This window comes from Vanacampus margaritifer, chromosome 16, assembly GCF_051991255.1.
Source record: "Vanacampus margaritifer isolate UIUO_Vmar chromosome 16, RoL_Vmar_1.0, whole genome shotgun sequence".
NCBI classification, from domain to species: Eukaryota; Metazoa; Chordata; class Actinopteri; order Syngnathiformes; family Syngnathidae; genus Vanacampus; species Vanacampus margaritifer.
In genome coordinates this window covers 9,811,534-9,829,378 of record NC_135447.1, presented here as the reverse complement: position 1 = coordinate 9,829,378, position 17,845 = coordinate 9,811,534, and the positions used below count along the sequence as shown (strand labels likewise).

General features: G+C 38.8%; 4 protein-coding genes and 1 long non-coding RNA gene across 7 annotated transcripts; 4 read left to right on the top strand and 1 right to left on the bottom strand.

Annotated features, from left to right (window-relative positions):
• The first annotated feature begins 353 nt into the window (after positions 1-353).
• Positions 354-5,657, top strand: LOC144036510 (pyruvate dehydrogenase E1 component subunit alpha, mitochondrial-like). The gene is made up of 11 exons (XM_077547210.1): positions 354-495; positions 1,767-1,835; positions 1,916-2,089; positions 2,169-2,295; positions 2,382-2,473; positions 2,554-2,646; positions 2,737-2,892; positions 3,450-3,521; positions 3,632-3,699; positions 4,589-4,697; positions 4,800-5,657. The coding sequence occupies exons 1-11, from the start codon at positions 448-450 to the stop codon at positions 4,962-4,964; spliced, it is 1,173 nt and encodes a 390-aa protein (XP_077403336.1). The 5' UTR covers positions 354-447; the 3' UTR covers positions 4,965-5,657.
• Positions 5,658-7,254: 1,597 nt separating this feature from the next.
• Positions 7,255-9,681, top strand: LOC144036290 (pyruvate dehydrogenase E1 component subunit alpha, somatic form, mitochondrial-like). 2 transcript variants are annotated; one of them, XM_077546811.1, is made up of 9 exons: positions 7,255-7,359; positions 7,463-7,589; positions 7,718-7,809; positions 7,930-8,022; positions 8,087-8,242; positions 8,329-8,400; positions 8,507-8,574; positions 9,318-9,426; positions 9,517-9,681. In XM_077546811.1, exons 1-9 carry the CDS (start codon positions 7,270-7,272, stop codon positions 9,679-9,681), a joined length of 972 nt encoding a protein of 323 aa, XP_077402937.1. In that variant the 5' UTR covers positions 7,255-7,269. The 2 variants fall into 2 exon arrangements, with proteins under 2 accessions (XP_077402937.1, XP_077402939.1); XM_077546813.1 differs by lacking the exon at positions 7,930-8,022.
• Positions 9,682-10,123: 442 nt separating this feature from the next.
• prdx4 (peroxiredoxin 4) lies at positions 10,124-14,210 on the top strand. 2 transcript variants are annotated; one of them, XM_077547712.1, is made up of 7 exons: positions 10,124-10,400; positions 11,614-11,731; positions 11,827-11,943; positions 13,059-13,181; positions 13,258-13,388; positions 13,528-13,562; positions 14,117-14,210. In XM_077547712.1, the coding sequence occupies exons 1-7, from the start codon at positions 10,199-10,201 to the stop codon at positions 14,165-14,167; spliced, it is 777 nt and encodes a 258-aa protein (XP_077403838.1). In that variant the 5' UTR covers positions 10,124-10,198; the 3' UTR covers positions 14,168-14,210. The 2 variants fall into 2 exon arrangements, with proteins under 2 accessions (XP_077403838.1, XP_077403839.1); XM_077547713.1 differs by lacking the exon at positions 10,124-10,400 and adding an exon at positions 10,707-10,875.
• Positions 12,553-17,829, bottom strand: LOC144036801 (uncharacterized). The gene is made up of 3 exons (XR_013288729.1): positions 17,382-17,829; positions 15,968-16,015; positions 12,553-13,409 (listed from the first exon to the last, which is right to left on the bottom strand). It is a non-coding gene; the product is annotated as an uncharacterized LOC144036801 (long non-coding RNA).
• LOC144036800 (diamine acetyltransferase 1-like) lies at positions 14,221-16,794 on the top strand. The gene is made up of 6 exons (XM_077547714.1): positions 14,221-15,204; positions 15,281-15,332; positions 15,420-15,503; positions 15,567-15,668; positions 15,754-15,794; positions 15,872-16,794. Exons 1-6 carry the CDS (start codon positions 15,139-15,141, stop codon positions 16,037-16,039), a joined length of 513 nt encoding a protein of 170 aa, XP_077403840.1. The 5' UTR covers positions 14,221-15,138; the 3' UTR covers positions 16,040-16,794.
• Positions 17,830-17,845: the final 16 nt, after the last annotated feature.

The following is a 17,845-nucleotide window of genomic DNA, read 5'->3' as shown; positions in this document are numbered from 1 at the left end:
AGTGTCTCTTGGAAAGCATTTACGGAACAAGATTGGCATTTTTTTAAGATTATATTTTCTTATTGTGTTACTGTAGTTTATATTTAATCAATATCTAAAAAAAAAAAAAGGAAAAGAAAAAAATGATGTTTTCTCTCCTTGCTTATTTATCAAGCAAAAATAGTAGGCTATATATAAATCATATTAATATTATGCTTTGATGACTGTGCTGGACAGTAGCTCTTTTATCTTTTGTAGAACTGTATTTAACTACAGTACCAGTAAAGTCGTTGTCATAGTTGTATTATTTCATGCGCATGTGTTGTCACACACAAACCGCTGGAAAAGCGGTGGCAGCAAAGCTTTCATAGCAACGGATTATGAGTAGTAGAAGAAGAAATTAAGCGGAGCCGGAAGTACATCGGCTACCAGAAGGACGTAGCGCAGTAGCCAGCTAACTCAGGAAAGATGCTGTCAGTTTTATCTAGTGTGCTGAGGACGTGTGCGCAAAAAAATGTAAGTACGCAATTTTCGTATTGTGAGTGCTTAAATGCAATATCCTGCAACGACATCCGCCTCACGTTATGGATTTTCATTCCGAAAATGGAACTACCAGCGATCTGTTGACCTTGTTAGGCCGAATGGTAGTTTACAACTGGCCTCACTGAAGTCTGAGGGCGGCCGAATTGTTTTGGTTGGCAAATGCTTTCCACTTGATAGGTTTCTTATCTGTCTATAATAGACAGTCTATTGTTTCTATCATTTTGATTATAACTACGCGGTTTTCGTGTGCACATTGCTACAATCGACACATGTACAGAATGATGTCTCTGCAACATTCTGGTCTAATTCATATTTGCTGTCATTGACACATGACATGTAATCTCAAACAGTAGATTAACATTTTTTTTAAATTGACTCGAGTGAGGGATAAACTCATCGCCACTTTTAGGGTCTCCGCCGGGGTCAACACAAACAAAACCCACCCTTGTAACCACAACACTGGCCTAGCTGGCATCGGATTGGGCTTGAAACCACGAAACCAGGAGGACCCTGCCTCAAAACCCCATTTTTAAATCCTCATCCTTGTCTCGAAACTTCATTTTGAAAGTCAAACCTTATTTAGGCACCATAACCCATGCTTGATGCTTATAATTTAAGGGTATTTTGAAAATGATGCAGATTGGAATTTGTGTGGTGCTTTGTCAGTTACCTGGAAAGGAAAACATCTTGAATTGATAAAGTATTTAAAATGTTGTCAGAAATACAGATGCAAATATTGTACTTTATAATGTTCTACTTCAAAGGGATGGACTGATTTGTTTGAACTTGTTACTTGTTGCTTTACAATCGACCACATACTTTGTTTCTAGCGTGGAAGAAATGAAAAGAACACACAACAAATTGGCATATCAGTGATTCTCAAACCTTGGTACATGAAATTATCACTGCTTATTTACTGCTCGGTTATATTTTAACCTCACAGCCACTCTTTAAGAATTGTTTTTAAACATTTATCCAGGTACAATTTTTATGCAACTTTTATGAGAGGTAGCTGTACGGTTATTGAATCAACATTAAAGTATACCTGTATATTTTTCCTTTTTCCAATGTTTAAATGCAGTGTTAATGTTCAAATTGTGCATGTAATACTGTAAATGTACTTTTTGGGTGAAAACCTCTTCTTCTTCTTTTTTAATAAGCACTCAAGTTCATTTTATTTCTCTCCTCTGTTATTGTCAAACAGATTTCCTTTAAAACGTATGTTGAACCTTGTGTGTTCTCAGGGTGCTGCAGTGGTTGTGTCAGCCAGGACGTATGCCGACTTCACAACTCAGGCTACTTTTGAAATAAAGGTTCGTTTCAAACAACACAGAGCCGGTCGATGCCAACAACACTTTGGGATTGTAATTGGCGCATTGTTGTTTCTCCTAAGAAATGCGACCTCCACAAACTGGACGAGGGTCCGGCCACTCAGGTGGTGATGACTCGCGACGAGGGTCTGCAGTACTACCGCACCATGCAGACAATGAGGCGGATGGAACTGAAGGCCGATCAGCTGTACAAGCAGAAGATCATCAGAGGCTTCTGTCACTTGTATGACGGCCAGGTAATTGGGGACCTAAATCTCCGTTTGTGTATTTTTGAACGCCTCCAGTTTGACTTAAACTTTGTATTTAATTTCACAGGAAGCCTGCGCTGTTGGTATCGAGGCGGGGATCAACTTGTCCGACCACCTGATCACGGCCTACCGCGCTCACGGCTACACTTTAACCAGGGGAGGCACTGTGAAGCAAATCATGGCTGAGCTCACTGGTGATTGCTAAATATAGTTTTCAGCCTTGAGGTGTTGGTGTTCATGTTTGGATGATTCGGCATATTCGGGTTATTTTTCTACACAGGGCGAAGAAGTGGTATTGCAAAGGGCAAGGGAGGTTCCATGCATATGTACTGTAAACATTTCTATGGAGGAAATGGGATTGTGGGAGCACAGGTGTGTGTCTAAACTCGAGGTCAAAACACATTTGTAAAAGTATTTTTTGGAGGTTTGCTCTTATGTGTCTGACTTTTAAGGTTCCGTTGGGTGCTGGCGTGGCTCTGGCCTGCAACTATCTTGGCAACAAACAGTTATGTGTCTGTCTCTACGGTGATGGTGCTGCCAACCAGGTGAGTACTTCATTTCCCGATCTTTTTTTTTTTCCCCCCACGATATAGTGATTGTTTTCGTTTTTCTCAAGCAAATTGTATGCTCCACAGGGTCAAATCTTTGAGACGTACAACATGGCCGCACTTTGGAAGCTGCCTGTCATCTTCATCTGTGAGAACAACAGATACGGCATGGGCACGTCTGTGGAGCGAGCAGCAGCCAGCACGGACTATTACAAGAGAGGAGACTACATTCCTGGTCTCAGGGTACAACACTAATCGCAAATCATACACAACATTGAAATGACATAATTGCAGGTAGTCAAAGGTATCAGTCATTGCTAGATTCTGTGGCCTTTTTTTTTGGGTGTCAGAATTGACGATTACAGAACTTAGACATCTCAAAAAGTGACTGAACAATGCAAACCTCTAGGGTCGGTTGGATTTTGGCCTATTTACTTTTTTTTTGCCAGCAGGTGGCAGTGTGCACTTAACAAAGTTCTGGTCATGAACATTAGGTCCTTTTTAAGTATTTTTTTTTCAATGTTGTGGTGCTACGTGAGTCTAAGATACGGGATAGGGTGAATTTACAGCATCTATGGTAGTATCAGAGTCATTACGCCAGTGTCTATAATCATGTTTTGCAAAATTAGGACGTAACGCATTTGTGTAGTTTAACACTCAACACTTGTCAAAATGTGCATGGTTGTGGCGCTATTCCTTTTCGCTGGCTTCTGTGTAAACAGCAAAGATTTTAAGGAAAATAATTTCTCTTTACTGCTTTATCGACTACTGCTTTTATCTGCACATTTTTGGGATTTCAGGTGGATGGGATGGATGTCCTCTGTGTTCGGGAAGCAACTCAGTTTGCAGCCGATATGTGCCGAGCTGGGAAAGTATGTTAAACATACTAAATGATATGATACACAATAGATTGTTTCTTCTTTTCTTTTCTTTTTTTGCTCAGTTGACTTACTCAGTCATCCTATTTTAATATATTTTTTAGGGTCCTGTTCTGATGGAACTTCAGACGTACCGCTATCACGGTCACAGTATGAGTGATCCTGGTGTCAGGTAATCAAGAGTCATATCAGAATTGTCCAATAATCAAATCCTCCTTTTAATTGCTTATAGATGGCAGCAAAGTACTTAGAATGGATAGGATCATAAAGAATCAACACTTATGTTTGCTTCTACCATGTACACAGTCATGAACCCATGTTACATAAACAACTATTCATTAGTCAAATTATTCAATACAAACTACCTTTATTTGAGACATTAAAGTAGCACTAAGGAACTTTTCAACCTTAATAAAATACTTTCATAACTCTTCTGATGAAACATCAACTTAAAACTAGTTGAATGGTACCTTTGCCATGGTCTGAAGGGGTCTATATAATTTTTACTGCCACTAAGCAACTTTGAGGAGGATGGTAGGAATACTGCCACACAAAAAACTACAAATGTGCTGAATGCTTTATGGCGTACGTCACTTCCCCCTTTCCCCATTCGTTACAAAGACGGAAGTCAATTTGATTGTCGATGCACGATTACTGCTTTCCTGGCAGAAGCTGCAAAACAACTGAAAAGTTTTTATCTGAGGAGACCAAAAAGAAAAAAAGGGAAGCTACCCGGATAAAAGGAAAGTCTCAATGATCAACATTGGCCCGGATTTCACTCTTGCTGGCGTGAGCTCAAAAACGTCGCAATGCGCTTGTGAAATATGGTCTTCCTTCAGACATAACAATACCGCTTTTGTCCATATGGCGCCGCCATAATCAACATAAACTGAAAGTTCCTTAGTGTTGCTTTAAATAGTATCACATAGCATACTAATAAATAAAAAACAAAATAATAATCAACTTGATTGGTAAAGATTTTTTTTTCTTCGTGTGTACTGAAAAAATACACTTTGGAAACCACCATCACAACATCCCTTCGCCAATTTTTGCCCTCACAGCTACCGCACACGTGACGAGATCCAAGAAGTGCGCAGCAAGAGCGACCCCATCTCCTTGCTGAAGGACCGCATGCTAAGTAACAACATGGCCAGCGTGGAAGAGCTCAAGGTAGCAACTATTGCCACTCAGGGAGGGAAAAAAAAGATTATTTTCATGTAAACGTTTTGTGCTTTAAGGAATGGTGAGTAAACAGTTGCATTGTGTCCACAGGAAATTGATGTCGAGGTGAGGAAGGAAATCGAAGACGCTGCCCAGTTTGCCACCACAGATCCCGAACCACCACTGGAAGAACTGTGCAACCATATCTTTCACAACAATCCGCCGCTGGAGGTGCGCGGCACCAACCCATGGACCAAGCTGAAGTCTGTCAGTTAAACACATTTTTTTTTCAACCCACTCCACTTCAATATAGAACAACTCCGCTGCCCCAAAGCTAATTCTGTTAGCTATTAAACTCACACCGTAGGCCCACAATGTGATGTTTCATCAAATTATGTCAACAGTCTGTATTTTACATACAAGATGTGGCTCCGTTCCATTTATATTTATTCAGTACTTGGTTTAGAACTGTGTAGGAAACAATAAACCATCTTTCATGTGCCATGATGATTATTTATACATATTTGATCATCTTGTCTTTGGTTAGAAGTGACATAAGATACTGTATTAAAAAAGTATGATCTTCCCTGTCCAATTAAGCATTTGGAAGACATGATGGAGGTAATCTCTTGGCCACAAACGGCTGCGGTGTAAGACAGATGTTGCCCATTGGTTTGTATATTTGGATTGCCTGTACGGTGTGTTCTTTGAAAAATTATGTTCTGCAAGTGTCGCACTCCGCAAAAGCTGATAGGATGCAGGCTCACTCATTATGTCACACCTATAATGAACAATGTACACGTCAACAACTTGGGATGTTCTCGATAATGTGAGAAGTATTCTGCCAACAAAAAAATGTCTCTACCTGATTTGATGCAGCTTAAAATGTTGCTCTACCAATGATAACTGTTACATTGAGAGAAGGGAGATTCTTCAAGAGCAGCATGTAATAAACTCTCTGAAATCCTACATTTTTGTCAATTTATTGTCAACACACTGTTGGGCAATCATTTGAAAGAATAAATGTTACCTGCATAATTAACGTGTGAAGAAAACGGGTTCGTTGGCTTTGCAATTCGCAGTGAAGCTGTGGACGTGAAACGCACGACATATCTGAAAATTGTCCACGTTTGGTATCATGAGGCAGGCAAGCTCAATGGCTTTTTTTTTCACTCGCATCATATCAACACAGAGGACACTTGTTGGCCTAAAGGTACGCATACATTGTCATTTCATAACATAAATTCAGCCATAGTTTGCTGTTTTTGGAGGATAAGCAGATACTAACGGTGTTTGTAGTGTTTTATCTGAATAAAGTAGCCAACATATTCGAAAGTATAATGCTTTGTATTTGCTCATCTCTGATAGCTATATAAGTATTGTTTTGTACAGGCATATTTCCAAAAGCTAAATAGTTGACAGACAGCTCTTGTATTGCACCATCATTAGACTTGGCATATATGCTTTAAGCACCATCTACACTTGTACATATAAGGACTTAAACTGGCTATACCAGTCTAAAGTGTACTCTCCTTTCCTCAAAAGCCTGGTTGTTGTATCATAGCATTATCACCATTTCTTATTTGCTTAGCCCAGCAGTTCTTAAAAGCAAAGCCTAAAAAGTATACTTATTGTAGACCACTGAAGCACTGTGCTTGAACATGGAATATAAAACATACACAAAACAAAAAGTAAAAGTTCGCTGCACATAAAAGTTGAATAAATATTGTACCTAAATAAGTTTTAAAATAGTTTTTAAATATTCTGCAAAGAGAGAGAGAGAGGTTGTTTTTTGTTTAACGGGGTAAAAATAACTGGATTATTCAACATTCCAAAGATTCCAACAATTTACACCATTCAGGTTATCATTTCTCACATTCCAAAAATTGTGTTTTAATTCCACATTTCAACCAAAAAGATCCCCATTCATTTCCAATGAGATATTCAACAAAAATGTATCATGATCATTCCCACTCCAAATTCAAAATGTTCAGCTTCAAATCACCTGGGGACCTATTTTAATGTTCCAAGAAATCTCATATTCTCCAAAATTCCAAATTTTTCACAAGAAAATTCCACATTTTCATTCATTTTAAAACAATCTACATCTCCATTTACCGACTGATTCAAATCAGTATGCCTTGACCAGCTGACTCAAGCCATCTTGGGAACTATTTACTTTCCTCAAATTCCTAAAACTTTCAAAATAAAATACCCACCTTCAGCTATTTTGACACGTTTACCTCAAATTTACACATTTCTTGACCACTTGAAACTATTCATACTTTAAAGCTATTGTATTCACACTGACTGGCTTAGTCTGATGTACGATATACAGTATGTACTTTTTGAGTGATGTCTTCTCTTGTAGGGGACAGCAGTGCTCAGGTCAGCGAGCTTTACAACCAAGGCAGCCATTCAAATAAAGGTGGAACGTGACCATCTCATATTCAATAAATGTGCTTTATGCTCAGTACACTCTATTCTTTTCCTGTAGAAATGTGACGTCCATCTATTGGACGAGGCACCTTCCACTCAGGTGCTTCTGACCCGTGATGACGCTCTGCAGTACTACCTCACCATGCAGACAATCAGGAGCCTGGAGCTAAAGGCAAAACAAATGTTTGAGCAGAAAATCATCAGAGGTGCCTGCCACTTGTATGCTGGCCAGGTCTCGTAAAATTCCAAAATATATAAAATGGCCAAAATTTCTTCTTACAAAATGTCAACATCTTGAGAAAACGAAGAATTATCCGGTTGCTTCCTTCTACCAGGAAGCGTGCGCGGTTGGTATTAATGCAGCCGTGAAACCGACTGATCTCCTCATTACTGGGTATCGCACTCATGGCTTCATAATCACCAGGGGTGGCTCTCTTCGGGAGATTGTGGCGGAGCTTGCGGGTAACTGTTAGATGTTCTGACAGCATGCGCAACGTTTGAAGTCCAAGTTTTGTGTGAATTAAAAATCGTTCAAGTTTGGAGGTTTTGTTGTTCCAAAATCAGTTGTCACTTCTCCCACTACTGTTTAGGCCGAAAGACGGGAATATCGAAAGGCAGAGGGGGATCCATGCACATGTACACAAAAACCTTCTTCGGAGGTCATGGTGTTGTTGGAGCTCAGGTACTGCACACATGAATGCATGTATGTTTTTGTTTTTTTCCTGGAGAAAAAAAACATGAATGCATGTATGTTAGGGAGAAATGATTTGGGACAATTTGCCTAGATTTGGGCTCTCCTCAGGTTCCTCTGGGCGCCGGTCTGGCGTTTGCGTGCAAATACCACAAGAAGGACGAGCTGTGCGTTTGTGTCTATGGCGATGGTGCAGCCAACCAGGTACATATACAGATACTCCATCTGGTCTGTTTAACAGTCTTCTTGACCTACAACCTTTCCACAGGGGCAAGTCGCTGAGACCATGAACATGGCGTCTCTTTGGAAGCTGCCCATTATTTTCATCTGTGAGAATAATCAATACGCAAAAGGTACTTCAGTAGAGCGATGTACCGTCAACACCAATTTCTACAAGAGAGGAGACGCCATTCCTGGACTCAGGGTAAAGTTCTGTAGCTTCCCTCGGAATTTCTAAATGATGCCACAGACGGACACAATCACTGACTTAACCCACTAATGTGTCTCCAGGTGGATGGTATGGACATCCTTTGTGTTCGGGAGGCAACCAGGCTTGCTTCTGATCACTGTCGGTCTGGAAAAGTGAGAAATCATTCCCCACCCCGTTTTTTCAAATTATGTAAATATTTGGATACAGCATAAATAAGTATGCCAAATGAATTTGATCTTTTATCTCTTCACATCTCAGGGCCCAATTGTTCTGGAGCTTCAGACCTATCGCTACTTTGGGCACTTTCAGGGAGAAGATGAGTACAAGTAAAAGTCTTAATGTGGAAGTCAACCTTAAACATTTCTTGACAATGTTATATGTAACCTCACTAGTCTAAACTTGACATTCTGATGAATATTACATTTGTGAAATATGAGTTATGAAACAAAATCCAGCCGTTTTTATGTATCTTAGGGCGAGGGCGGCCATTTTGCCACTTTATGTCGCCTGAAGATGACATCACAGTTGCTCAGGACTCAAACAACGACCAATCACAGCTCACCTGTTTTCTGAAGCTGAGCTGTGATTGGCTGTTACCTGAGACCTGAGCAACATTGATGTCATCTTCAGTCGACAGCAGGTGGCAAAATGGCCGCCCCCTGAGATTGATAAAAACTGCTGGATTTTGCTGCTTAACTCATATAATTCCACTAAAACATTATCAACCAGAAAACCATATTTAGACTAGTTGGGGTACATAGAACATATACTGTCAAAACAATTTTGTTGGGTTGACCTCTCCTTTAATATGAATTTTTTTTTTTTCAATGGTGGCAGTAGGCCTACTGTGGAATGATGGTGAGAATGTGCCTCACATGAAACGTGTTTGAATCTCAGTTCAGGCACTCGTGTGAAAAACAAGAATTGAAGGCGCTTAATGTGTGAATGTGAGTGCAAAAGATTATTTTCTATCAGAGCCCTGCAGTTGCCTAGCAACTGTGGCATTTGAACAAGGGGTGTGCAGACTTTTTCTATCGACTGTATCAAGGTGTCCTTCCTTATTTCCCAGATATCGCTCAGTGGATGAGGTTGATAAGGTGCACAGAAACAGAGACCCCATCTCACAATTTAAGGGTCACATCATCAACAACAACATGGCCAGCACAGACGAACTGAGGGTAACTGCAGTATGTTCGGTCTGTAATATTGCAGTGGCCCACAGTAGAATTTTGGAAAAAAGTTTGCTTTCTTGTGCCCCCCTCATGCAGGAGATTGATGAGAAAAGTAAAAAGAATGTTGAAGAAGCTACTCAATTTGCCACGCAAAGCCCTGAACCCCCAGTGGAGGAACTATGCAACTATATCTACAGCAATAATATACCTCAAGATGTGCGCGGCGTCAACCCATGGACAAAGTTGAACTCTGTGAGCTAAAGCGCAACTATTTGCCAATGACCAAAAATAAATGGACTTATATCAATAACATAAATAATAAACTACAGTCAACCAACCTAACAGTCATGACATCATTTGAAAAAGAATATTGCTGAATTAATCTTATAATGTTCCTTGAAAAAAATTATTTTCACAAAATGTAAATTTGCTAAATTGAAACCTGTTTTTTTTATGGTTTTGAATGAGCTAACTCTCAATAACGGATTCTGGAAGAAAAAAAAAACATTATTTCTCTATGTGGTTTTTGTATGTAATTTACATCCAATTCAATTGAATTAGTCAAAGAATTGTTTTTATTTAAAGCAACTTTTATCAACATCCCACGAAAAATAGTTTGCTACCAATCACCAGATGGTGGCAGTAATGCGGTAACAAGAACACAAAACTGCCGTAGTACTTTTTTTTTGGGGGGGGGGGGGGGGAGAAAGGCAAAAGCATTCACAACACAATTACCCACGCGCGCAAGTGTCTAACGTGCAATCAGAGGAAGTACGTGATGAAGACTTCAGTTCACCTCAACGTGCAGAAGGAACTCTTTTGTGCCGCTTTGCTGCTCTTGGTCACATTCTCGTCCGCGCAAGAAGACTCCCAAGTGAAGAACGCTCAGTGTTACAACTACGCGGGAGGACACGTCTATCCTGGGGAGGCTTCCCGTGTGCCCGTTTCAGATCATTCCTTGCACCTCAGCCAGGCCAAGAGTGAGTCTACTGACCAGTCAAGAAGCGTGCAAGCTATTTGCTTTTTTCTCAAATCATGCATTTGCAACGCGTTGCCATGCTGCAGTACGACAGAATTGTTTTGGCTTGCTGCAACCTGCTTTATTGTCGTTCTCTTCCTTCCTTTCTTCAAGGCCATGGTAGTAAATTTAAATTGCACGCAAATATTAGGCCTGATTTGAAATACTAGGTGCGTTTGTAGGACACGTCATTGTTCAATGTTGTGTCCCTCACCCGCCCCTTCGCACACATGACGGAGCCTGGCAAAGGAACACAAAGGGGTTGGACTCAACTGGAACGTGTCCCTCTTTAAACTCAAAGTGCATGCCTAAAGCTTTATTTACTTTTGCTAAGCAGTTTTTGGCACAACAATCATATTCCATTATGGCAGAAGGCGACGTATGGAGATCTCAGTGGGGTGATTCAGTAAAGCTTGCCCATGGCACAGAACTGTCAGGTGGGGAAGATACTTTGAAGTACAGATTTAAGGGGAGATATTACTGAGTACTATATGGGTGGACATTTTGTGTCAATTGTCAAGCCACAATGGCTCTTACCTTGATATTAAGAGATTGACAAAATGCCTTAAAAATTTTGTGGAAATATAAGACTCATTACTTGAAGAAGGCTGTTGTGATGACTTCATATCAGAATGGTGGTCTTATTTATTTATTTTTTTATACTTCCATTTGGACTATCATTCCGTAACACCTTATTTCTCCTATGAGTGACTGAACTTCTTTCTCGTCCGTAATTACAATACTGACAAAGTAATTGTGAAGATGGCTAACTTTCATTGCCAATCTGTCTTAGCATGGTCCATACAAAGACAAACACATTTTTTTTTTCCTGACGCCTCAAATTTTCAGCCTTTGAAACAGAAAGCAATTTCAACTAACTCTATTGAGTCCAATGTGTTTATATCAATATATATATATATATATATATATATATATATATATATATATATATATATATATATATATATATATGTGTCAAAGGGCGACTCAGATTGCAGTCCATGAATTACTAGAGAAAAATTAAAGCTTGTGTTTCTGATTTCTTTGTTAATTAAAAATGTTGCTTCTTTTTGCATTTACAAATTCTCTTCGCCCACATGTGAATAAATACAACACGACGACAACCTCTCTAATCTAAACTACAGTGGCTTTAAATAAATTTTGATATCTTGCAGTTTCAAAGCCTGCGCCACACTGGGAAGGAACAGCAGTCATTAATGGTGAATTCAAAGATCTGAAGCTGTCAGACTACAGAGGCAAATACCTCGTCTTTTTCTTCTACCCTCTGGACTTGTGAGTGACTGCAATAATCATTCAATTTTTATGACTTTATGACTGTAGCTGCAACGTAAAACAGCTTTACATTTTGTCTCCCCCCCTACCACCAGCACGTTTGTCTGCCCAACCGAGATCATTGCCTTCAGTGATCGCATGCATGAGTTTCAGGCCATCAACACAGAGGTGGTTGCCTGCTCGGTGGACTCCCAGTTCACCCACCTAGCCTGGTAACATGACATGAACTCATCACAGCCACAACTTAAAAAATAAAAATACTGGAATGGAGTTATAGATGTATGGTCTCGCGTTTAATAAAAAAAAAAGTAAAAAAAAAAGAAGAAGCTTACGTTGTCAAGTTGTTTTGTCGTATGTAATGGTAACATTAGATTACAGTCATTTCTGGACTACAAGGCGCACCTGACTATAAGCCGCGTTAGCTAAATTTGGGGAATACTGGAGTTTGTTACACATAAGTCGCACCCAACTGTAAGCCGCAGGTGTTTTAATGTTACCGCTCTGGGTTCCCGCTGCTTTATTTTCCATAATGAGGTCGCAAATTGTCTCGCTCTCGTTCTGTCTCTCCTACTGTATTTGGGCTCACTTGGTTTGTTTTGCTCTGCCTGACGCTCTTGCGCTTCTTTTATAGTGCGCCCCATTGTGATCTGATGGATAAGCCGCACCTTTGTATTAGCCGCAAGTGAAAAAAGTAGCGGCTTGTTGTCCAGAAATTACTGTAAATGTTTTTTTTAGGTTTTGACCATAGATATTGTTAGATTACCTGTTTTTGTAATCTTTTGCGTGTACAAATAAATCAGATTTGAGATCTCGTGAAGGGGGTCCTTGCAAGGTTTTTTAATCAGAAGCTTCTGATGACACAAAGGAATTTCACCAATTCATGTTTCTGTCCAAAATGTGTGTCCTGTCTCTCAGACACGGGACTTTTATTAGAAAACGCCTCCCCCTCCCTCCAAGTACAAAATCAGATTACATTCTCCCAGTTTACTAGATCGTCCTTGAACTTTCAAAAACCGGATTTCTGACAAACAGAAACTAGACTTCTTAGATAAATAAAAGAAACTTATTAATTTTCTCATTTCTGGGAAAAGAGGACGAAAGATAACTAAGAGGACAAAAGCATTACTCATCAAGCTATATTAAGTTAACATAGTTATATCTACATCTTCACAACTGTAACTAAATTCAAAACAGTTAAAATATAAAATGAAATATTAAAATGTCAACAATATCCATATATTTCATGCACCTATTCGTGAGATGAACTAAAGGTAAATCTCCATTTTTGTATAGAGAATAACTGTGCTCCAATTCCTTCCTTTGCCAGGATCAATACAGCCAGGAAGCAAGGAGGACTTGGACCAATGAAAATCCCTCTTTTGTCTGACCTCACTCACCAGATCGCCAAAGACTATGGCGTCTACCTGGAGGATCAGGGGCACACCCTGAGGTGAAGTAGTCCAACCAGTTTTGATGTTTATGCCTGTCATACCTCATGTTAAAAAGGCTCCATTGATGTGTTACAGGGGGCTCTTCATCATTGACGACAAAGGCGTCCTGAGGCAGATCACCATGAATGATCTTCCAGTTGGACGATCCGTGGATGAGACGCTTCGGCTGGTTCAAGCGTTCCAGTACACCGATAAACACGGAGAAGGTAACAATGATTTCACCTGACCTACAGATGAAAAGACGACACATGGAGCTTTAGTATTGGTGCAAACATTCATATTTTAGCTGAAGATTCTTACAGATGCCATTTTCAAGCACTAACTGGAATTAAATGATTTTTTTAGTGTGTCCAGCAGGATGGAAACCAGGCAGTGAAACAGTGAGTAAAACCAAGTGTTTACAGTGCTTTCAACATAAAAGAGCAGGACCCCTTTGAAAATTAAGCTTATTTCACATTTCAATATATTATACATCAAAAGAGTAATTAAAAAAAAAGAGAGGCAAGCAATCAACATTTGCTGGCATATTAGTAGAATATATACAAAATAAGAAACTCCTGATTTTTAACAAATCTTATGTGATTTATTTATGCATTTGCATGTCAGTGTATGCATTATTATTCAGCACAGACTGGGAAAATATTTTCCTGTTTATACTTACAGTAATTCTAATACTGTTGTAAGTGCTTGTACTACAAGAAAACACATTTGCAGTTTTATAAAGCTCGCTCTTCCAAGGCCAAAACAAGTCCTAACCTACATGCACAAATGTGTGTAGGCACACCACGCCACAATTTTATTTTAAAAAAAATTGGTGATGTAATTTTTCCATAATCTTGCTAGCAAACTTTTGCTTGTAAATCTGAAAAATTGGAATACCATTTTAAACCCAAATCATTTACTGTATTCTAATTTGACTTCTTCTTTTCTACAGATCATTCCCGACCCTTCAGGCAAGCTGAAGTATTTTGATAAACTGAACTGATGGAATTCAGTTGAAAATTCAAATAAAATGTCTTTTGGTAACACTCTGGTCTGGTCAACCCTGTTCTGATATTAATTTCACCTGTCATTTAAAGAATTTGTGATATTCATTCTACTCGGGAAGAATATGAAATCAATTTTCTACTCAAAAAGTGTTATGCCTTTTAAACACTGGGTAGCGCCAGTAAATATACTTTAGCGTGAGTAATGTAGATATTATCTCCAAACTGTCAAGTTTCATCCAAAGCCTGTACAGTACTTGCACATTTTTGAACATATCAACTAATGACAAAACACCTTTTGTAATGTAAAAATCTTAACTACATATGACTGCAGTATAAATAGTGGATATAAAAAGTCTACACACCCATGTTCAAATGCCATGCTGTCATTATTCAAAGCAACAACTAACTGTTTGAATAACCACTCTATATTAGGGAGTGTTGTTAATTTAGTAATCAATTTGAACCATAAAATGTTTTCCCACGCTCAGCAGTGTATTGGAGGTGTCAACATATGGTATCTGTGTCATGCAATCTGAAAAAAAAAAAAGGCTATTGAAGATATTTACGATTCCCTAAATTGATTTAAGGTGAAACATGAACTCTAATTTTTGTGGAATCTATACAGTAGTAAAGTTGTTAAACCTAACTGGAAATTTTCCAGGTCTGATTAATGTTTACCGTAAGGGACATTGAGGGTGCAATGTAGTCATCACTTGAAAGATAAGGAGCATATGCAACAGGAAGTAACTGGCACTTTCCCCATATATGGACCGTTGTTTTTCCATTCCAAGGCCTACATATACGGTAGAGCATGTGAAGCAAGCACAGTCGAAAAACATTCAGTCTATGCTGCTTGTTCTGATTCATCGGGGGGGTCAACTCCTTAGGAGCGGATGAAGAAACAAATCTTGCTTTTATTCACATTTAGAGGGATAGTGAGCAAAGGCAAAAAGGGCAAAAGAAAGAAATGGCCAATTTTATATTACGGACGGCCCAACCAAACGACGTGTGTGATATCTTGCGACTCATAAAGGTAAGCCCATAACAACACTTTAACTGCTGAAAGTTCTGCCAGTTTAATATTACACTTTATTCTTTGTGTTCTGTAGGAACTTGCAAAATTTGAAGAGATGGAGGAGCAGGTCATTTTGACCGAGAAAGGTCATTGTTCTGTGTAAATGACTGATTGTCACTTATCATATTGCATTTACACAAATAATAAACTAAAATTAGTCTTCTCCTTTATAGAGCTACTTGAAGATGGCTTTGGAGATCATCCGTTCTACCACTGCTTGGTTGCTGAGGTGCCGAAAGAAAAGAAAACAACTGAAGGTAAAAGTAGTAAACTCATTCAATGAGATTGACTGAAATAATATTATTTCTCTTTTTCACTAGGGCACACTGTAATTGCCTTCGCCATGTACTACTTCACTTACGACCCTTGGATTGGAAAGCTACTGTACTTGGAGGACTTTTTCGTCATGCCAGAGTTTCGGGGTAAAGATCGTGTACAGAAAATGTTGTGTAACATTTAAACGTGCACCGTTATTATAATGACATCATCGTTTCAATCCTTGGCCAGGGTTTGGCATCGGCTCAGAGATACTGAAGGTCTTGAGTGAGGTGAAGTGAAACCTGCTGTCAACAACTGTTTTGTGTGTACTTTTTTGTCTTCATGTCATGTGTACATCTTGTCATAGACGGCAGTGAAGACTCGATGCAGCAGCATGCACTTCATCGTGGCAGAAAACAACACAAAGTCGATTGAGTTTTACAAGAGAAGGGGGGCAGCTGACCTTTCCTCCGAGGAGGGCTGGCGCCTGTTTGCCATCGACAAGGAGGAGCTGTTGAAAATGACCGCCAAATAAAATGTTAACAGTTAATCCACCACCTCCATCTTCTACAGGCAGACTTGATAAATATGTGTACATTAGCTACAATTATGTACGTAAAGCCTGTTTTTGTTTCTTTCATACATCAAAATGATTGAAATACAATAGGGAAAAATAAATATGTACATCCTTATTAAATGAAATGACAAAACAAATACAAATTCACTTTTTTTAAACACTTATCTATCTTATAAAAAGTAATGCAACAAATATATTTTTGATTGAATCATGTGGACTATTACAGTGGAGTGATTTCCACATTTTTTGTGGTTTAAATTGTATTTGCCTTTAATAAAGTATTTGACAAGAATTTCAACAAAGGTATGTTTCGTTTAAATCATGCAGTATGCAGATATAAATGTTGATCCCAAAGTGAGACACTTTGTTTTGTTGTTGTTGTGTAATACATCAGCATTTGTTGTGTCATTATAAATGTTCCTGTTGTAAGGCATTCAATGAGTTGGTCACCCATGTACCTGTGTAGCCACCTGCTCCCATTCATACAACAAACTAATTTATGGTTTAGGTAAACACAAGAGTAAATTTAGATGGAATAGATTTTTCCCCCCAGTACATACACTTAAATGCAGCAGTAATTCTCATTGACGTTTACCACTGGGTTTATGTGGGCTCCCTCTAGTGGTATGCAACAGAATCACTTAATGTTCAAATGGTGTATAATTTAACTGTGTAGGGTACAGTTTAAGTTATAGTTTCCTTTTAAGTGTAATACAGCTATCTTTAATCTTTTGAAAGTTAAAGCACATACAAAAATGTTGGTTTCTCATAGTGCAATGTACTGAACAAATGTGTTCTCTTGTATGCATTTTTCTAGTTCCTTATCCAATATTGCTGGTGAAATGACACCAAATTCCATCTTGTGGGACTAATAAATGTTTATTATATTAATACAGTTTCAACTTTACGGGCTTGTCCGCTGACGTGCTAATTTAATCCCTGTACTATGTAGCTGTGTAGCACTTTCTTTCCATTCTTTCTTATTCGCCAGTAATTTTGTTCAAAGTTGGTTACTCTCTGCTATAGCGTGGTTCCAGCTAGACTAGACGGTGCTATGTGACAATTGTACCGCCTCACACATTCACTTATTGTATGGACCATTCTGAACATCCGGGCATTTCTAATATTTCTGCAATGCAACGGAAAGCAAATGCTTTATGGAGACTGTTTACACGGTAAAAACAACATATTGTTACTACTACATACTGTGACTAGCATATAAATCAGGCATATTGTTAGAGTAGTCAAATTACATTTCATCACATTTTGAAATCAAAATAATCTTCAAAAATCAACTTACAACGATCCAAAGTCCAATGCTTTTCAATGAGCGGAGAGCATCCTTCCACCGAGTAAAAGACCGCCATTTTGACTTGTGACATGAATTTGGAATTGTCCATTTCTTTTTTTTTTATACATAGTAGGAAAAAAAAGTTTGAAAACCCCTGTTCTAATGTAAAAATTGTGGGAAACTAGTGTAACAATGTTATCGTTTTTTTTTTTTAGATTACATTAACTAGTCCACATCAATCCAACGGAAACTATTCCAGATTGTTCTTAATTTATTCACTTTGACGCCAAATGGCACCATAGTTTGACTTTTTATTGTTCAACTACTCGCATACTGCTCCTAAATCTATGGTTAAGCGTACAACAAAGAGCCCCAAGTGTCACCATCCCCGGTGGTCTTTGCAAATTAAAATGACAGCCACAAATAAGGGGTCGTCTCGGGTTTATGGCCTGTTTTCGTCTGCTACCTACCCG